Source organism: Equus quagga, chromosome 3 (assembly GCF_021613505.1).
Source record: "Equus quagga isolate Etosha38 chromosome 3, UCLA_HA_Equagga_1.0, whole genome shotgun sequence".
Lineage (NCBI taxonomy): Eukaryota > Metazoa > Chordata > Mammalia > Perissodactyla > Equidae > Equus > Equus quagga.
In genome coordinates, this window is record NC_060269.1 from 64,354,050 (window position 1) to 64,374,400 (window position 20,351).

General features: G+C 50.8%; 1 protein-coding gene across 1 annotated transcript; it reads left to right on the plus strand.

The window, feature by feature from the left end:
- Positions 1 to 7,954: 7,954 nt before the first annotated feature.
- On the plus strand, positions 7,955 to 19,221 carry CHRNA2 (cholinergic receptor nicotinic alpha 2 subunit). The gene is made up of 6 exons (XM_046656990.1): positions 7,955 to 8,027; positions 9,027 to 9,178; positions 9,650 to 9,694; positions 13,508 to 13,617; positions 16,620 to 17,631; positions 18,847 to 19,221. The coding sequence occupies exons 1-6, from the start codon at positions 7,955 to 7,957 to the stop codon at positions 18,970 to 18,972; spliced, it is 1,518 nt and encodes a 505-aa protein (XP_046512946.1). The 3' UTR covers positions 18,973 to 19,221.
- Positions 19,222 to 20,351: the final 1,130 nt, after the last annotated feature.

Sequence of the window (20,351 nt, forward strand, 5' to 3'; positions counted from 1 at the left end):
AAGCCTGGGGTGGCTTACTGGATGGGACACTGTCAAGATCACGGGGCCAAGCGTTGCCGTGCATGGGAGGAGGAACAGGACTCCTGGTCTGATACTCGAGAGAAGGAGGCAAGGGGTTGGTTTACTGTTCGGAGGAGAATGACCTTGCTTCTCTGGGAAACTGAAGACAAGGTCGGCGGCAAGGAGGTGGAGGAAGTGACAGGCAAGTTGCAGCCAAACCAGGTGGCAGCGTGAGTGGCCTGGTGTGCCTGCAGGAGCCTGGTTCGGGGAGAGGAGGTTCCTCCAGGGGAGAAGGGGAAGGAGAGAACTGCCGGCTGGCTATCTGGGGGCTCTCTCCTTGGTCCTATTTTATTTAAAACTATTCTGCTTTATCAACAGACAGACCCAGGACCCAGGAGATTCCCCACCTGTGGGCAAGGTCAGGGGGCCCAGGCAGGGATACTGAAGCACAGGGTCCTTCGGAGCAAAGAGCAAAGAGCAAAGAGCGAAGCATCCTAGTAACCGGACAGAGGAAAAGAAGTCTATTGTCTGTCTTCACTGGACACAGATTGAATAGTCACAGGCTCCTCCTCCTCCCCTCCAGAGAGGGTGTGTGTGTGTGTGTGAGAGAGAGAGAGAGAGAGAGAGAGAGTGAGAACGTGAGTCTGTGTGCTTACCAAGCCAGTGGTCCCCCCTGTGGACTGGCTTGGCTTTTCCCTGCAGAAGCCTCTGTGCCAAGCTGTCCATGCCGCCCTCCTCAGTAGCACCTGCATGAAGCCTTCTGGCTGCCAGAGCTGGGAGCCCAGGCAAACTGGGCCTGCAGAACTTGTCCAGCCTCCCCAGGAAGCAAACCTGACCCTCTGAGTCAGGTCTTCCTCATCCACCAAGGTGTGTCCTGCCCCAGCATCTGTGTGACCATGGAATGAAGTCACCCAGCTCTACTCTGCACCTGCCTCTCTGTTTCAGGGGACTTTTGTCAGCTGCCCAGGACCTCCAAGCCAAGCTCCTTCTCTGCATTCTTTGAATGGCCTGCCTTCTTCTGTGACCACCGGTAAGAGAAAGGTGCCCCCAAGGCTTGTGTTGGGGACGTTGGGGGTGTGGGAACATTGTGAGGGCGAGGTAAAAGGGGTACTACCAGATTAACAGCTTCTGGGTACTTAGAAGGGGAGTCTGGCAGAATGCTGGAAGTCACCTGCTCCTAGAAAAATTTTAGTCTTCTCATTGTCCCTGCAGGGGCTATCCAGAGCACAGTGACAGTCAACCCCTCCCACTGGTGAGGGTAACTCAGTCTCAAGAGTTATCAGCGCCACTGTATTGAATCTGCTTCTATGTCTTGATTACCACTATGACTCTTTTGTCATTTATTAACTCATTAGTAAATATTCTATATCCTTTCACAAAGACTAACACACACTGACTTGGAAAGTAGTAAGTTCCTCATTGCTGGGGTTTTTCTGAGGCTGGGATTTGTGGGGAGGACTCTTACATCAGCTGGTGTGGTAATCCAGATGACCTTTAAGATTCCACCCAACCTTGAGTTGTTAAGCTTCTACACTTGATCAATTTATTGAGCAGAACAGATATAAAAGCTAGAAATATGCCCTCTTTCCCTAAGCACCTCTAATGAAATTATTTGCAAGAAAAAAACACTATCATTCCCTCTAATCGAGGGGCTTTCTTTGGGGGTATTAACGATTGTGGGAGAGCTGGGACTCCCATGCTTGGGGGTTGTGTTGCTGGATGGCAAGAGGGTTGATGGGATCCAAGCAGGCTTCCTGGAGAAGGTGGCGCTTGTGAATAGAATAGAACATGGCCTGGTGGGTGAGAAGTTGGAAACCAGCTGCAGTAGGAAGGTGGACACAGAAACGAGGCCAAATTACCTTGATTTCAAGAGGACCAGGAGTCAGGAAGTGGGTGAGAGAGGCTGCTGTGAGTTTGGGTCGGGGTGGGGGGGGTATTCTGGACACCCTCATATGTCAGCAGCAATATGAGCTCAGTGGGGATCTTGGTGTCTGAGCCCTTCACGTAAGCAACACTTTTTGTATAGGTTTCTCTGTGCACCCCATTCACCCAGACCCACTTTGCAATCAGGGACATCACCCCACTGCCACTCCCTCCCCAAAACCTGCCAACCCAGCCACTTAGAGGATCAAAGTGCCCAGGGCTCTTTCTCTTTTATTGTCTTTCTAATAAGAGGTGGAAGGTTACTCTAATTACTGACAATTACCTGGAACAATTTCTCCTTTGGTTTCCAGTGACAAATTAATGAAATTATCATAGTGGGCTAATTACAAGGGATGCAAATTTGAGGCCTCTTGTAGGAATGTGTCCTCTAGTGTTGGCTGAATCTCCTTTGCACATTCTTCCAAAGGGTCCGGGACGTCTTTTGCTGCATCTTTATATGATGTAATTTCAACATGTCTGGATTTCTATTTCCTTTCCCCTATTCTCACTAATAGGGAAAAAACCTTTCTTTTATTTAGTGTGCTTGGTTGAAAGGTGAAACAGATCATATAGCCTTGGGATTTGCGGCCATACTGTTGGTTGGAAGGAGGAGTGAGTGAAGCTGCACATAGATGAAGCTCTTAGAGCCTTAGATCTAGGTGAGCCTGGCTTTGGGATGGGGCGCTCTTCCCTTTTCAGCATCCATCCGCCACTCACCTCGGTTCAGATAGTGGCTCAGCAACGATGGTCATAGTGCTAGGATCTGTGGAATACATGAAAGCACTGGCCGAGTTGGCTCTACAAAATTGCCCTCCTAGCTGGTACCACGGGGTAGCACTTTACCACATTATAGTTTGAAGCTGAAGACCTGAGCTTGAACCCCAACTATATCACTTCTCAACTATGTGGTCTTGAGCATATCAGCCAAATTTCCTGAACATCAGTATTTTTAAAAATTTACATAAAAGAGATAATAATATCTCTTCCTATATCCTCCGAGGGGTGATATGAGGCCTAAATGAAGTCAAAGGTGCAAAAGTGTCTGGTAAACCTTAAAACTACACATATGCAATTTGTTCTTTGAAGATCTTCTAGGAATTATCAGCAAAGGGGACCCTGGAATCCTCTTTCTGTGCACTTGCTTGGCCCTGTTTCCTCTCAGCCGGCTGAAAACAAAGCAGTGAATCTTCAAGCATATGTGATGGTAGAGATGAACTCCTCTCCACTTTAACAAGCAAACAAAGCTTCTAGGTGGGGGTCATAGAGGAGGTCAGGTAATATATAAGTCACCAACATCCCAACGTGACAAGTGAGAATGCTGAGTCCTCCAGGGCAGAGGATGAAAGAGAGAAAAGGAACCAGGAAGGCAGCCCTGTGGTTGTCAGGTTCTGAGTGAGTGCAGAGACAGAGAAAAAACTCCAGCTGCTCTGTAGTTTCCCCTGGATTTTAATGAAATTTAGTCTTTGGTGGTAACACCAGGATCTCAATTCAACTCACTCAACTCAACTCAAGCATCCCTCAGATGCTTACACAGAATCAGACTCAGGGAGGGACTTCCCAATGTGGGGAGTTGTAAAAAGCTTGGAAGGGACCCTCTGGGAGCTTGGGGCCTCTCTGCATGGCTTTGAAACCAATGGGACTGAATAAATAGAGTTACGCCTCTTAACAGGGGTGGATGAGCAGGTGAGAGTTTAGAATTTTTCTTCCTTCTGTTCCTCTCTACTGTGTGCCCCTCAAGACCACACCCACTCAATTCCCTGTCCCTGATGACTGGCATATTGTTGGCTCCATAACAGATGAGAAAGTGGAAAGATGAATGAATAAAGAAAAGAATAAACAATTGGACTATGGGCACAAATGTTTGACAGTCTTGCTCTCTAAACTAAGCCATAAGCCTTGATCTCCTTCAGATTCTTCTGGAGCCCTCTTCCTCCCCTGGCACCTTTCACAGGTGCCCCTACATACCTGGAACTCACAAGGTGAACCCCTGCTAAGTGCGAGAGGCTCTGCTTGGGACTGGAGATAAAAGATGAATAAGACATAGTCCTCACCTCAACGAGCTCACAATAGGAACTTCCGCTTTTCTCCAAAGGCCCCTGTCAACCTTTGTCCCAACTTGGGAGCCCACATGAGGAGTTCAGCGCTGGGATTCCATTTCCTGGCCTCATTTTTGCCTCAGCCTTAAGGTGATTCTTTATGAACACAGCCGACTTCTTTTTTTTGGATGAGTTTTGAGTATTTATTACCTGTCTTTTTCTCCAAGTATTTTTTTAACGTGTTAAATATACATAATTTGCCATTTTAACCATTTTTAAGTGTACAGTTCAGTGGCATTAAGTGCATTCACTTTGTTGTGCTGCCATCAGCACCACCCACCCTCAGAGCTTTGCATCTTCCCCAACTGAAGCTCTGTCCCCTTTAAACAATAACACCCCACTCCCCCCTTCCTCCAACCTCAGGCAACCACCACGCGACTTTCTGGCTCTGTGAATTTGACTGAATACTATTCCATCGCATGTATATACCACATTTGTTTATCCGTTCTTCCATCGATGGGTATTTGGGTGGCATCCCCCTTTTACACAGTTGACTTTGGTTACTTGCACTCCATTCTGATGGAGGAATGCAGTCTTAGATCTACATGCATTTCAGGGGATGAGAGGCCCCTCCTTCGTGAGATGGGGGAGGACATGTAAAATGAACAGCAGATGTCACTGCCCAGTTAAAAATACTTTATAATATTTAATAGCTAATACATACTTATGATAGGAAATTTGGAAAATATAGAAAATTTTCAAAAAGAAGTAAGAGTTGCCTCTAATTCCTGCACCCAGAAATAACCCAGGTGATCTATATGTACATAGAAAAAAAGATTAGGAAAGAGCAAGATGGTTGTCTTAGTTCATGGGCCGCTGTAACAAAAATAGCATAGACTAGGTGGCTTATAACCAACAGAAATTTATTTCTTACAATCTGGGAAGTCCAAAATCAAGGTGCTGGCAGATTCGATGTCTGGGGAGGCCCCTCTTCCTGGTTCATAGCCAGCACCTTCTTGCTAGGTCCTCACATGGTGGAAGGGACAAGGGAGCTCTCTGGGGTCTCTTTCATAAGGGCACTAATCCCATTTATGGGGGCTCCACCCTCATGACCTAATCACCCCCCAAAAGGCCCCACCTCCTACTACCATCACATTGGGGATAGGGCTTCAAGATACAAGTTTGGGTGGGAAGGACACAGACATTCAGTCTATAGCATTGGTAATAATAGATTAGCTGTGCTTGTTTCTGCTGTAATGGGTCTGCTGTAGGGAGCCCCCCAGGAGCCAGGCCCCTGCTCCTGTGAGGGCGAGAGCCCTCAGACCTGGCCACTGCCACTCACCTGTGCCTCGGAAGCTGTGGAGGCCCAGGCTGGGACAGACACTGCATAAACATTATTCACAACGTGCAGGGAGATATTAGTTTGCATATGCATAAAGCTGCACTCCCATCTGAGAGCTCCTGCCAATGATGCTCCAGCATTTGTTGTTTGCAGGGAAGCAGCTCCAGAAGGGGTTGTGTATGGGGCGCTATCTATGGAGGAAGCTTCCTACTGCCAGGATCCCCTGCTCCACCCCCCTCCCCCCGGGACCCTGGGGACTTCTGGGAGAGCTGTGGGCTGTTCTGCTGGGTGCTCATTAGACGTTCCAAAGAAGCCACCTTCCGGGACCACTGGCCTTTTCTACTTGCTGTCTAGGGTTTTTTGGAGCCAGGAAGGAACCAAGAACCCCTGAGAGAGCTAGGACTAAATGAGGAAAGCTGGGGCAAGGATGCGGTGTAGCATGGCATCAAGGGTAAGGGTGACTGGCGATCAGGGCCAAATTCTCCTGAGGGAACAAGAGATGAATATAATTGTCAATGTCTAATGAGTCTTAGAGCTGAAACCTTCTGAGAAAGTTGAGGCAGGAGGACCTTCTTCCCCGAAACACACTCCAGAAAATCTTGTTATAATAAATATGCTCCAGAACTTCGAACGCATTGAGATTCACGTCAAACCCCTCCCACACCCTCTCTTCCTCCACTTGACACAAGCCATCAGTGTGCCCTGATGACCACAGAAGCAACCAGTTCCTCACTGAGCCCTCAGGAGCTTTCGTGGGCGTGACCCCCTCTGCTCCTCGCCCTCGGTCCGAGAGGCGGGCAGGACAGAGTGTGCCATCCTTATCCTGTAGATGAGACAAAATCCCAGCAGGGCTGTGTCCTGCATGAGGCTGCTCAGCAAGTGGTGGGCCCAGGACTCAAAGCCACATTTACAAGTTCTTGTCCTGCCAAGGAGGCCAGGAGGGGGTGGTGTGACAGCTGGAGCAGCGTGGAGCGCCAGCGATGGAATGCTGCTGGAAGAGTTGGGACAGAGTGGCCCGGGGGATGAGAATGAGCCAGAGAGAAGAGGTTTCAAGACTCCATCACTAATAATAATGATTTCCCCACGTGCTTGGCGGTTACGTTTTTACAGCACTTTCACTCATATTCTTTTTCTTTTTAAGTTGTGATAAAATATACAGAACATAAAATTTACCGTTAGAGAAGTTCAGTATCTTCACAATGTTGAGCAACCACCACCACTATCTAGTTCCAGGACATTTTCATCATCCCAGATGGACACCCCGTGCCCCATCTCTGTGCTGAGAGTCGGTGTCATGTCCGAGGACATGGCCGGTGCCTAACACACAGTCGGCATTTGACACATACAATGTGTGCCTGACATACGACGTCCCCACTCTCCCAAGAAGGAGGGCTGTCAAAAAAACCCCAAAAGCTAAAGTGAGTATGTAAACTTTTTAGGGTGATGTTTAATATATTATTCAAATGACACATATTTTAAATCACATTCTGTGTATGTTAATACACTAACTTAAAAATACGGCTTTTCCCCAAACATTCCTGTTTACGAAACATTCAACACTTCACTCACATCTTGACATCAGTGTCCTTCTCATCACTAGAACCATTTTTGGAATCAGCTGTCCATGTGCTGGCCTATGCCATCTTCCCTACAGTCTAAAGAGAGTTGGCTATTTCTTATTAACCCAGAAAGTCTTTATTTTTTAATAAGCTTTTTTGAGATATAATTCACATACCATAAAATTTGCTTTTTTAAAATTTACAATTTGGTGATTTTTTAGTGTCTTCAGAGTTGTGCGACCATACCACTATCTAATTGCAGCACATTTTCATCACCCCAAAGAGAAACCTGTACCATTAGCAGTCACTCCCTCTTCTCCCTTTCCCTGGGACCCCCAAACCTCTAATCTGCTTTCTGTCTCCAAAGATTTACTTATTCTGGAGATTTCATATACTTGGAATCACATAATATGTAGTTTTTTGAGTCTGTCATCTCTCACTTTGCATAATGCTTTCAAGTTTCATCCATATTGCAGCATGGATCAGCACTTCATTCCTTTTTATGGCTGCATAGTATTCCATTGCATGCACATACTATCTTTGGTTTATCTGTTCATCAGCTGATTGGCATTTGGGTGCTTCCACCTTTTGGCTATCGTGACTAGTACCTATATTCTTTTTATTGGCCTCCATTTGTGGTACATTTTTCCCTATTTTACAGATGAGACCCTGAGACTAAGCTATGGGGACTTCAGTCTTGTCCTGTGCTCTCCTCTGTCCAGCAGGTCAGGGCTTATCTTAGGGTGGAGTAGCTAGTTGACTCTGCAGACAGAGGTGGATGCTGGTTCCTCAGTTAAGCCCGGGAGAGCCCAAGAATCCTCAACTCCTGGGAGGCCTATTTGCTTTCTTTTCACATTTCTGTGGTGTGTGAGGAGCAAAGGCACATGGTGTCAGGGATGCGTGACCCTGAAAATCCTTTCCTGGGCTTGCTCAGGCTCAGCGGTGGAGGGAGCCCTTCGGAAGCCGGCGGGAGCTCTACTGTGCCAGCTCCTTGAGGCCGTGCTGGGGAAGCAGTTGGAGGTTCGACCCACAGCAAAGCCCTGGCCTGCCCTCCTTCTGAGGTCCAGGGGCAGCCAGACCCCTCTTCTGAAGCCATGGGCCTCTCACACTCTGCACGCCTGCCCATGACGAAGCTCGGCCTGTGGTGGCTCCTTCTGATCCCAGCAGGTGAGTGGGTACAATCACTAGGATGTCACGTCACCACAAATCTCATGGCCACGTGGAGGAAAATCCTGCTGGGGGGCTTATGGCAGCTGTCCGGGCTGCAGGGGACTTCTGAGTGAGTAGCTTGCTCCACAGAGAGGAGGTGGAGGGGTACTCACAGCTCTTACACTGGCAGCTGGTGACCCTGAACCCCTTGAGCTCAGTGTTCCTCTTTGCAAAATGCCAACAGTACTGTGAACCCCCAGGGCTATGGCAAGGATCACATGAATGACAGTTTGTGGGGTACAGTAGCACTGGGGATACAGTAGGCACTCAATACTACTGTTCCTGATGGGCTTCTCTGGATTCAGAGAACTGGGTCACGACTTGCTCAGGCAGCAGAACTCGGAGGAGGGAAGCTGTTTGCAGAACACACTGAAAACAGACATGAGTGATTCCATCGGACAATGTTGGGACGCTTTGCCTAGCTGCTAGGAAGGAGCAATTGCCCATGGTTTCAGAAGCGGTGGGGGAGACGCTGAAGCAGCAGAGGATCTCCCAATTAGCTAGCGGCTCACTGCCAAGTGGATGGCAATGAAAGGCCACCGTAATGCATGAAGCTCTTCTCGCTGCAGCTCACCCCACACGGGCCAGGCCTCTCCCCTGTATTGCTGTCCCACTTGGGCTTCCTCAGTTCAAGGCTGAGTCTTGTCTCCAGGTCTGACTTCTCCCCACTCCTGTGCCTCCAGCACTTGTTTTCACACCTTCTTATCTAATAGTCACAGAGTTACGGATGTTTCCTGAGCTCCAACCATGTGCTGATGGCTTTGTTAAGCTCTAACACACATTATTATATTTAATCCTCAACAGTGCTTTTGATGGATTCTGGATTAGCGTCCCCATTTTACAGATGAGGAAACTGAGGCTCAGTGAGGTTGAGTGGCTCTGATTTGATGGGAGAGGGGGCCCAGCACCCCCTACCATGGACTCCTGGAGACCTCACTCTTCCCTCCTGTCCCACAGCATCGGTGCAGCGAGCCCCGCCTACCCACGCCGAGGACCGCCTCTTCAAACACCTCTTTAGGGGCTACAACCGCTGGGCGCGACCGGTGCCAAACACCTCCGACGTGGTGATCGTGCGCTTCGGGCTGTCCATCGCCCAGCTCATCGATGTGGTGCGCCTGTCCTAATATCCTTTGCCCCCTTGGGATCAGTCCCCAGACCACGGGTGCCTTTGCTGGGATGCTCCCTCTTTCCGCAGTGCCGGCTCTTCTCCCTCCAGGGCCCCCAGCCCACCTCATTAAAGCATCGTCCCTTGGACCTGGGGATGCCACATCTCCCTCGCACTGTCTCAGCTCTGGAGCCCCCTCCTGAGAAGGCATTGATTGGCAGCAGTGGGTTTTCTAGACACGCTGCTTGTTCCACTTGACAGCAGCCCAGGAGACCCAAGTGGCCTGTGTGGTCCTGAAGAATCTGAGCAAGGGAGGCAGCGTTCGGAGGGGGTTTTGGGTGGGTTGAGCTTGCAGTATCGTGTAAGAGGTTCCTCTGGTGAGTGGGGGCTGGATCAGCCCGTCCCATTCCACCCTGTTTTCTGGGGCTGGTTCCATCACTCTATCGTTCTTACTCTCTCTTCTGCTCTTTGCCAGGATGAGAAGAACCAAATGATGACCACCAACGTCTGGCTAAAGCAGGTGAGGGTCCCTCCCCGAGCCGAAGCAGGAGCGGGGGCGGGAACCCACTGACCCCAGACCCTCCCAGGACTCTCTCACTGACACAGGAGTCTGAATTCACGGTTTACCTTAGAGTTGCCACTTGGGATGTTCCCAAAGCCAGCTGGTCGCAGACTGCTTCTTGCAAGGGGCTGAGCTGTTGTGTGGATGGGCTCCAAGTCCAGCGCCTGAGACTGTCATCTGCAGGAGCCAAGTGGTCCCCTTTCTGGTAGTGGGCATTTCCTATTTCCCTGCTACCACTGTAGATCAGATCATTGAGTCATCACTGAAAACCCAGGGGAGGTTTCATTCTGCCTGCTTTACAGCTGAGGAAAGCGAGAAGCAGAGTGCAGCTTGGCTAGAAAAGGGGGTCCTGACTTGGAACCCCAGGCTACTTCTATGGGAGAACGCTGAGTGTTCCATGTCCATGCTGGCTACTGCTACCCCAAAACCTACCAGCTTAAAGCAACAGTTGATTACATCTCATAGTTTTACAGCCAGGAGCTTGGGTGATTTCTTCTGCTTTGCATGCTGATTACGGGGGTTACTTGGTGATATTTGGTGGTGGCTGGTCTACTCTGGAGGGTCTGAGGTGGCTCTACTTGTGTCCATCCCTCAGCAGGGATGTTGGGAAGGCTCTGGAAAGTTCTGGAAGCCAGGCCCAGCTCGACCTTTCTCCTTCTCCAGCCACTCTCAGGGTCTATCTGTGTGTCCTCTCCAACAGGGGAGTTGAATTCCTCACCTGGCGGTTCAGGGACTCCAGAGCAAGGGTCCTAAGAGACGGAAAATGAAGCGTCTGGTCTCTTGAGACTCGGAAACTGGCCCGGCATCAATCCTGGCAGAGAATGTGTGGCCCTCTTTGATGTGCCGCTCTCGGGGGCAGAACGTGGGGCACAGGCTCCAGCAGAACCTGAATATTTTCTCTCCCCTTCTTCACCCCTCGCACTCAGCCCAGCCCTTTCCTCGGGCCCCAAAGTGGAGGTGGTGAGAGAACGAGAGAAAGAGGACCCAGCCCTCTGCCTACTTTCCCACCACTTCCTCTCCCTGGGCCCCTGGCAACCTAACCACCCTCTGTCTCAGAGATTGGCATGCAGAATACCATGAGAATCAGAATTCTGATTGACATCTTCATTTTGAATCTTTTGAATGAATGCCTTACCTTCTGTAAGTGTCCAGGTGTGTTGTTCCTGCCTCCATAGGCCCTAGATGGTGTCAGGCTGTATGCCGGCCATTCAGTTTTTATAATTGGATGCTTAGGCCAAAGGCATGGAGCAGACGCCTCAGACGCTGTTCACCCTGGAGCTGTTAGGGGGTCACAGGGCTCATCTTTACAGATGTGCAAATTGAGGCCCAGGGCAGTAAAAGGTCTTGGGAAGTCACACAGTCCTGCAGTGTGGGGCCAGATCTAGAACCTGGGTTGACATAATTGTCCCCAGGGGCCAGTCACCTCAGCTTAGGGGCTGGAGTGAGGAGGAGAGGAAGGAGCACTGGATCAGGAGGCAGGCCAGCCAGGGCCGCCTCTGTCTAGCCTGTGATGCTGTGCAAATTGCTTAACCTCTCAGATCCTCACTTTCCTCGTCTGTAAAATGGAGATAATGCAATCTATTGCCCACACTGGCAACCTACTGCCAATTAATACAACCATCTTGGTGGAGATGCCCCCAAAATGTTGGTTGAAACTGAAAACTTGAGAGATGATGGACCATGGGGAAGAAGTTACATTTATGAAGCCCAATCCCTTTCAAAATTGTTCATCGATGTTCTGAGAAATCCTGACAATTTTACAAACATTTTTATCTTTCTTATTTTGCAAGTCTGTCTCCGCTGTCCACCTAAGCCTTCCTCTAGATGAGCCGTCAATACTGCTGCTGGGCCAGCATCTTCCCAAGCATGGTTTGGGTACCAGTGGCAGTTTTGTGATATGAATTTGGTTGGCTCATAAACCTTTTTGTAATAGTCATATATTTATATTTTAGTGGATGTTTTCAAATTCTCTTGGTTTTCCAGTAATATCAATGACATAAAATTTTAAAATGTCAGGGCCAGCCTGGTGGTGCAGCAGTTAAGTTCGCACATTCTCCTTTGGTGGCCCAGGGTTCGCCAGTTCAGATCCCGGGCACGTACCTACACACTGCTTATCCAGCCATGCTGTGGCAGCATCCCACATATAAAGTAGAGGAAGACGGGCATGGATGTTAGCTCGGGGCCAGTCTTCCTCGGCAAAAAAGAGGAGGATTGGTGGCAGATCTTAGCTCAGGGCTAATCCTCCTCCTCAAAAATACCCACAAAAAACAAAAACCCAAACAAACAAACAATTTAAAAATGTATGTAAGTTTAAAAATAGTGATCCAATTTAAAGGAAAACACTAAATAAATGATAATACAGGTGGTACACATATGTTGGTAAAAATTATGAAACTGGAATGTGAGTGCTGTTGGTGAACACTGGGCGAGACCGATGCTTTTCCTCTCCTGTGCCTGCTTCCTGGCAATGTGCCTGTTTCCCTTAACTCCCTCCCAGGTCCCTCCCCGGGTTGATGTGTTTGTGTAAACCTTACACGACTATCCTTAGAGGGGAAAAGCCATCGTGCAGGGAGCCTTCTCAAGGTGTGTCACTGCACAGAAGGGAAACGGCCCCTGGCCTTAGGGCGGGCGTGGAGTCTGGGAGGCTGGGGCTCAAGCCCCACTGCTGCCACTTACCAGCGGCAGATCCCCTGAGCCTCACTTGCCTCCCCCTAACCTGTAGGATTGTTGTGAAGATTAGCAAGAATGATCTAAAGGGCCTGCAATGAAGCTGGCTTTATAAATGGCAGTGGCTATTATTTTAATTATTATAAGCCCCCATGAGCCAAAGGACAGCTTGTGTGTCAACACGAGTCATTATCTGTTGGGGGTGGTCGTTCCTTTTAGGTCCAGAAGAGACATGGGAAACGTTCCTGGAAAGAGGACCATCCAAAGTTAGAGGGAGGAGCCGTTTTCTCATTGCCTGGACACACGTTCAGTGTTGAGCATTTACCAGGGGCTTGGTGCTCGCGATGCAGGGTGAAACGGTTGTCCTTCGCTTCAGGGAACCTACAGAGGCATGAAATAAACAAATACGCAAATCAACATGTAATCGCCACTTGCAACCATCCGTAAAGGAAAACTTCAGAGAGTGAATAACACTAACCTGGTTTGGGGGAGAAAACAGATTCTCTTGGACCAGCTGGTGGAAGCCTGGCTGGGCCCCAGAGCATCCTCTCCCAGCTGGGACTCCTAGGGGGCGCTCTGGAGCAGAGTGTAAAAGTCACTGGTATATTCCTCTTTCTCAGCTAACTCCGGCAGGTTGTTTTTAGCTCTCTGGTCCTCAGTTTCCTTATCTGTTAAGTGGGGAAATACCTCCACTTGCTCGGCATTCCCTGCCCAGCTCTCCCACTGAGGCTCTCCCTAGACAGAGGGTGCAAAAAAAACCTTTGCAAACTGTGATGCACTAAAAAATGTTTACTACAAATGAGTGAGGTAGCTTGCCAGGGTTGTCCAGCCAGGGCGTCCAGAATGAGCACTACAGGAAGAACTAGGGTGACCTATCGTCTGGGTGTGCCTGAGACTTTGAGTATTAGAGATTGATCATCTTCGACTGGACTCCCAATTCCCAGCTCAGAACCCTGTCCTGGCATCGCCGCCCTTTCTGTTCTGTGGGGCTGGGTGAGGAGCTCTGGGTGCTCCTGAGTCCGGCTGCTGGGTTGTCCCCAGGCTGCGCTAGGTTTGCCCCCTCCCAGGGCAGGGCCATGACGTGACTCCCCTCTCCACGCACAGGAGTGGAGCGACTACAAGCTGCGCTGGAACCCGGCCGATTTTGGCAACATCACCTCCCTCCGGGTGCCTTCGGAGATGATCTGGATTCCCGACATCGTCCTTTATAACAAGTAGGCTGGGGGCCTGGAGGCCCCTTGGAGGGTCCTGCAAGGGGCACGTAAAGTGAGGCTGGGCTGGGTTGGACTTTGGAGGTTGCCTCCCTCTCAGCTCCTGCTTTGCTGACCCTCACCCCTGCCACCTTTTCTCTTGATTCCTCTCTTTCTTTCATTTTGTTCTCTCACTCATACACCATAATTTATTGAGCATCTACTATATATCAGCGCCTGGCGCTGTTCTAGTGGGACACAGATTATTTGTATTATAGTGGGAGTATTATTTGAAAAATGTGGTTGGTGCAGGCTCTGAAAACAGTGCCGACGGGCTGGAGCTTTGCAGGCTGGCAGTGTTGTTGACACAGGTAAGCTGCATCCCGGGTGATGCCTCTGCAGTGAGTGAACTCACTTGGTATGGGTCTTTGGAAAAAATCATATTAATTATAGCTGCCTTGCATTAGAGACCAAAAAGGACCAGTCTTCAAGCATAATGACTAGAAGCTAAAAAAAGGCGGGGAGTGTAAAGAGAGCAGTACTGGACCAAAAAAACAGTTGTTTTTCTTGATAGAAGATGTAGAGAGCTATAATTTCATCTCTGGGCTTGGTATCAGGTCATGCTTCATTTAGAGCTCAAGAACTTACAATTAAAAGGTGTTTGGCATTATGTTCTTCTAAAAATGCTTTCTAAAGAGGGGCTCTAAGGAGCACTGGCTCCCGGAGACACATATAGCTGTGAAAAATGGTCCTGTGGTCAAAGACTTTAGATAACACTGTGCGTTCTCCTGCTTCCTCCCAGCCCCAGCCTTTTGGAGAATTCAAGAAATTTAATATTTAAAATAGCATTTTAAATATTGTTAGAAGTTGCTCAGCCAAGAAACCCATTTAGCCCAGCACTTCCCAATTCATTTGACCCAAGTTTGGAAAAGCTATTTTTAAACCATAAAATAAAGGGGCAAAGATTCACTTCTGGAGTTTTGGGGTTTCCAGATGATTGGAGGGGAACAACAACGATTCCTTCACACTGCCCAGTCCTGGTTAGGCCCAAAGCCCTCTCATCCAGCCGCTGTAAACACACATCCAGCACAGATGATCTGGAAGGTCTGACACTGCAGGAGTCCTGTGTGTGCTGCTGCCGCTGGACTCATGGACCCCTCACCCCACATCTCTCTGGAGCCGGCACCCAGGATCCTTCTAGTGTCTGCTTCCTGTGCATTTGGCGGATGTCAGAAGCAAAGTCCCAGCATCAGATATGGCCTGGAGTTTTAGGATTGCCAATAAAGCTTTGGCAGTGTTAGTTGACTGTAACAGAAAATTCTTTTGATAGGACAAAGGTCCAAACCAAATTCCTGCGGACATATAAAGAAGGGTCTCTTCTGTCCAGACATCCCACTCCAGATTGACAGGAAGATCGGGAAAGCGTAGCTTTCCTTCCTCAAAATGGGGCGCGTGTTGCCATCTGGTGGTGATTGTGTGTGAGGACAAAAACACCTTAAAAAAAATTAGCCTTTGACCTGATCCGTTTGTTACTCTCAAAGTTCCCGTTTCCAATCTGCCTATATCTCTAACCTGGAACTTCTCTGTGGGAAGCACGTCTCTCTGCCTGCGTAGTCGTCTGGTTCCCCTGCCTTTCGGACTGACCGTAGGAACTGGAGGACGAGGGACGGCAAGGGCGCTGAGCCCACTGCGCCACTGCTCAGGGGGAATCCGGGACTCAGGCTCCCAGGAAGCCCCTGCCAACTGGCCACCGCTGTTCCAGCGTCCCCAGCGCCCTCACGGCCTTTACATGCCTAGGTCCCACGACACGGCCAGCCTCATCTCCCACCACCTCCTACTCGCGCCCCACCCCCACTCCTGCCCAGCTCCCGCAGCCCAAGCACGCCCCGAGAGTTTTGTCCTTCCCCGCCTCTGCTCCTTCTTCCTGCTGACGCTCTAGGGGTACACTCTCCACCGCAGCTCTCCGCAGCATCCTACCGTCGGTCGTCAAGGCCTTGCTCAAATGGAAATTTTCATGATGACCTTGCTCGCTCCAGCAAGGAGGGAGTTCCCCCCATAGTTCTTGGGGAGCACTCCGGCTGTTCTCGTAGTGCTGTTGCCAAACTGCCTCCCGTGTTTGTAGGGTTTCCAGGCTGCGTCTCATTTCCCCCCGGGTCTTTAGGGGCAGGCGTGACTCTCAGGTTCCCTCCGCTCGGAGCTCCTGACGAGGCCCCAGTGGGGGCGCTGGCTCAGAAATGCCTGCTAACTGGATGGGGTCCAAGGGGATCTTCCTTGACCCTCAAAGATGTTAGGTGTCTTCTGAGGGAGCTAGATATCCCAGGTGGAAAAACATGGCCCCCGCTGAGGGGCTTAGTCACCATCTGCTAGGGGGAGGAAATATACTCATAAATTATCACTCTAAAGTGTGAAATAAATACAAACAGGCAACCAAACTACAGATACCTCATGATCACAAATATGTAAAAATGTTATATGTATGATCCGTATGACAATCAAATACTTACATGTAACATCAAAACGTTGGTAAGGGTTATTTTTTAAGTTCTTGGTACATTCCTATATTCTTCAGAATTCCTACTTTTGTATTTAAAAAGATGGTGCATGAGGGGCCGGCCCCGTGGCCCAGTGGTTAGGTTTGCGGGCTCTGCTGCAGGCGGCCCAGTATTTTGTCAGTTCGAATCCTGGGCGCAGACATGGTACCACTCATCAAGCCATGCTGAGGCGGCATCCCACATGCCACAGCTAGAAGGACCCACAACTAAGAATATACAACTATGTACCAGGGGGCTTTGGGGAGAAAAAGGAAAAAAATAAAATCTTAAAAAAAAAAAGATGGTGCGTGAAAAGACAACTGAGGGAGCTATAAATGAGTGTGTGCTGGGACAGTCTTATACACTTGCATAAAACCCAACGACTTGGCTGGGTCTGGCTTTGTTATTGGGGTCCCCCTGCTGCTGGTTGTGGGGAACATCCTGGTTTGGGCAGGCAAGGTGTACAGGGCCCCCCAGCTCCTCTCGTCTCCCCAGTGCAGATGGAGAGTTTGCGGTGACCCACATGACGAAGGCTCACCTCTTCTCCACCGGCACTGTGCACTGGGTGCCCCCGGCCATCTACAAGAGCTCCTGCAGCATCGACGTCACCTTCTTCCCCTTCGACCAGCAGAACTGCAAGATGAAGTTCGGCTCCTGGACGTATGACAAGGCCAAGATCGACCTGGAGCAGATGGAGCAGACGGTGGACCTGAAGGACTACTGGGAGAGTGGCGAGTGGGCTATCATCAACGCCACAGGCACCTACAACAGCAAGAAGTATGACTGCTGCGCTGAGATCTACCCCGATGTCACCTACTACTTTGTCATCCGGCGCCTGCCCCTCTTCTACACCATCAACCTCATCATCCCCTGCCTGCTCATCTCCTGCCTCACCGTGCTCGTCTTCTACCTGCCCTCCGACTGCGGCGAGAAGATCACCCTGTGCATCTCGGTGCTGCTCTCGCTCACCGTCTTCCTGCTGCTCATCACCGAGATCATCCCCTCCACTTCTCTGGTCATCCCGCTCATTGGGGAATACCTGCTCTTCACCATGATCTTTGTCACCCTCTCCATCATCATCACGGTCTTTGTCCTCAATGTCCACCACCGCTCCCCCAGCACCCATAATATGCCCCACTGGGTGCGAGTGGCCTTTCTGGGCTGTGTGCCTCGGTGGCTTCTGATGAACCGGCCCCCGCCACCCTTGGAGCTCCATGACCCCCTAGATCTGAAGCTCAGCCCCTCCTATCACTGGCTGGAGACCATGAGCATGGATGCGGAGGAGAGGGAAGAAGAAGAGGAAGACAGATGGGTGTGTGCGGGTCATTCATCCCCCTCCCTGGGTGTCCTCTACAGCCATGGTGGTCTGCACCAAGGGGCCTCAGGCCGTAAAGTGGAGACCCAGTTGCAGGACGATGGGCTTCTGCTGTCGCCTCGCATACAGAAGGCACTGGAAGGAGTGCACTATATTGCTGATCACCTGCGGTCAGAGGATGCTGACTCTTCGGTGAGTTGGGGCTGGGTGAGGGGCCCCTTGCCTGGGTAAATCTACCAGCCTAGTTGGGAACCATCTCACCCCAGGTGTTAGCTTGGTCCAAGCCAGTCTACTCCATGAGGGCCCATGTGCATCAGTCATAGCCCTTGGGAGGCTGGAATAAACTGAGCGAGAACATCTAGCTGGCAGCTCTTAAAACATTTATTGGCAGGGGCCAAATAGCAGTCAAGAAAGCCCCAGCTAAGCCTAACTGGGAGACAGCAGGACAGAGAGGAGGATCTCAGAGCTTCCCATGCCATCCTCATGGCAGCCATTTCGCATGGTGAGCCTCTAGGTGGGGCAGAGGGAGGCCAGGGCATGTCACCAGGAGAGACCAAATAAATCAGGCTGCTGTGTTTTCAGCTTTCCTTCTCTGTCCTGATGGTCTCCTCCTGCTCCTCCTCCTCCTCCTCCTTGTTAGCGGGCTCTGGGCATTTTGCGAACGTTACTATTCACTCACAAACCCTAAGCACTCTTGGTTGTACCAGGTGCGCTCCCCTCCCCGGCTCCTGCCATATCTGGCATTATTAGGTGAGCAAGTGACCGCCCAGGATTGCAGAATTCATCTTACCAACCTTGGGAAGGATGAGAGGCCCGGAGGTTATTACTGGATGGCCCTTGTTGAGTAGACAAGAAAATTAATCATTATCTAATCCAGGAGCAGCTAGGAGTCTAGAGCCACCTGCCTGGGCTGCGAGCCCCAATTCCACAACCTACCCTCATCCCCCCGACTTTCCCTGGGCCATGCCTACCCTCGCCTACCTGCCCCCTGCGTCTCCTACAGTGGGTAGGGGAGTGGGCAAGGAGGTAACATGGGGCCAGCAAAGTCTTCCCCATTTTGTAACTGCTGAGTGTTGCATTTAAATCACTGCAGGCCTGCTGGGAGGGTCTCTGGCTCTGGGTGGTTCTAGAACCTCCTTGTGTCCCTCTAACCCCCCTTTCTTGGACCTTGAGAGCCTATGGGAAGGCTCTGGGCTGTGTCAAAGGGGTGGGATAGGATGGGAATCATTAGGAGGGGATTGTTCGAGTCTTAAGACAGCCCTATGTCCCCCTCCCCCCTTAGCTTCCCAAGGTCTCAGTGGGGCCGCTGCCGCCCCCAGTGCTATCCTTACAGGGGCTGTGCATGGGGGGGACACTTCCCCTTTTCCAAGGCCTGGCCACTGTCACTGAGCCCATTTCCACCTGCAGGTGAAGGAGGACTGGAAGTATGTGGCCATGGTCATCGATAGGATATTCCTCTGGTTGTTTATCATCGTCTGCTTCCTGGGGACCGTTGGACTCTTTCTTCCTCCGTTCCTGGCTGGAATGATCTGATTTCACGTCTTTGCTTTGGCCCAAAGGTGGCACTGCTCACTGTCGTTAACTGCTGCTGCCTCTCGAGTATGCCTTTGGGGTCAACTCCATCTGACTGCGGGTGTCCCTCCGTGGAGTCCCCACACGAACCCAATCATCCAAGACTTCCTGGAACAATTCACTTGACATGATTGTACCCTGTGCTGAGAATCTGCTGGGCACAGAGCTCTGTTTTGGACACTGAGGAGCTAGGAAAAGAAGGAACTTGCTCTGCAGAGTTGACAGTATGGTGGTGACAATGTGAAGCTGTGTAAGATTCTCATATGGAGGAGGAACAAGCAGGGGGAGCTGAGGGTGGGGGTGGGGCCAGGTGAAGAGGCACAGACCTTAAAGGAGGGGAGAGTAGGGAAGATGGGAGACGGTGCCTCAGGGCTGGAAGGGCTGTGAACAACATTTTGGATTCAGGAATGAGCCTAAAGTGTCAGGGAGAACAGCCAGGCTGAGGGGTGCTCCAGAGTGGGGAGCAGTGGGAGGAGGCAGGTTGGAGCATCTTTAAACCAGGTGGAGGAGGGAGTATGAGCTGTCTGGTCTAACAGTGGAGTGGTGGAGGTGCTTCCAGAAGGGAAGAAGGGGAGGCAGGGCCCAGGTGCGGCTGAGGAGGGATGCATGATTGGATGCTGGGCCATCCCACCCACCTGGAAGCTCTTGCGGACCCCTGGCCTCTCCTTCCCTTTAGCCCCTCCCCTTCCCTGCTGCAAATTGGCTCAGCACCAGCCGGCCTCAAGAGGTTTGGCAGCACTGAGAGTCCCTGTCTGCAGGGGCACCATCTATGCTTAAATGCACATGGACAAGCTGGAAAGACATCCCTGGCCATTCTTGACCCACCCCAACCCTACAGCCTGCTGCCTCCCTCCCTCCACAGGGCGAGTGGTGGTCGGCACTCAGGATGTTTTCTCTGGGTGACTGAGCTGGATTGCTTTCGACCCTGAGACTGCTGTGTAAATGCACAAGCTGCAGGACTCCTTCCTTCCCCCACCTGCTCTCCCTCTCCCTGTTTGTCCCAAAGCCCGGTGATGTCCTCTGACCCTCCGTGCAGCCTGTTCTCCCCCTGGAGTTCAGCAATCCAAGGCTGTCAGCCGCGTGCGGGAGCCTGGAGCCTCTCCCCAGCCCTGTCCAGGCCCCTGGAGGGGGAACCATGGCAGCTAACAGATATGGGCACTGGCTTCTCTGGACAGAATGGAGACCTTGGACAGGAAGTCGAGCTGGGTGAGCTTCCAGTTTCCCTTCGGGCTTTGGGATTTCTTCCTTCCAAACCCCCCACTTGCCTCTTCCTGACAGACCAGGGGAAACCTAAGACACCCCAGCCCAGGCCTCCACTCCTCAGTTCTCTCCCAAGACCC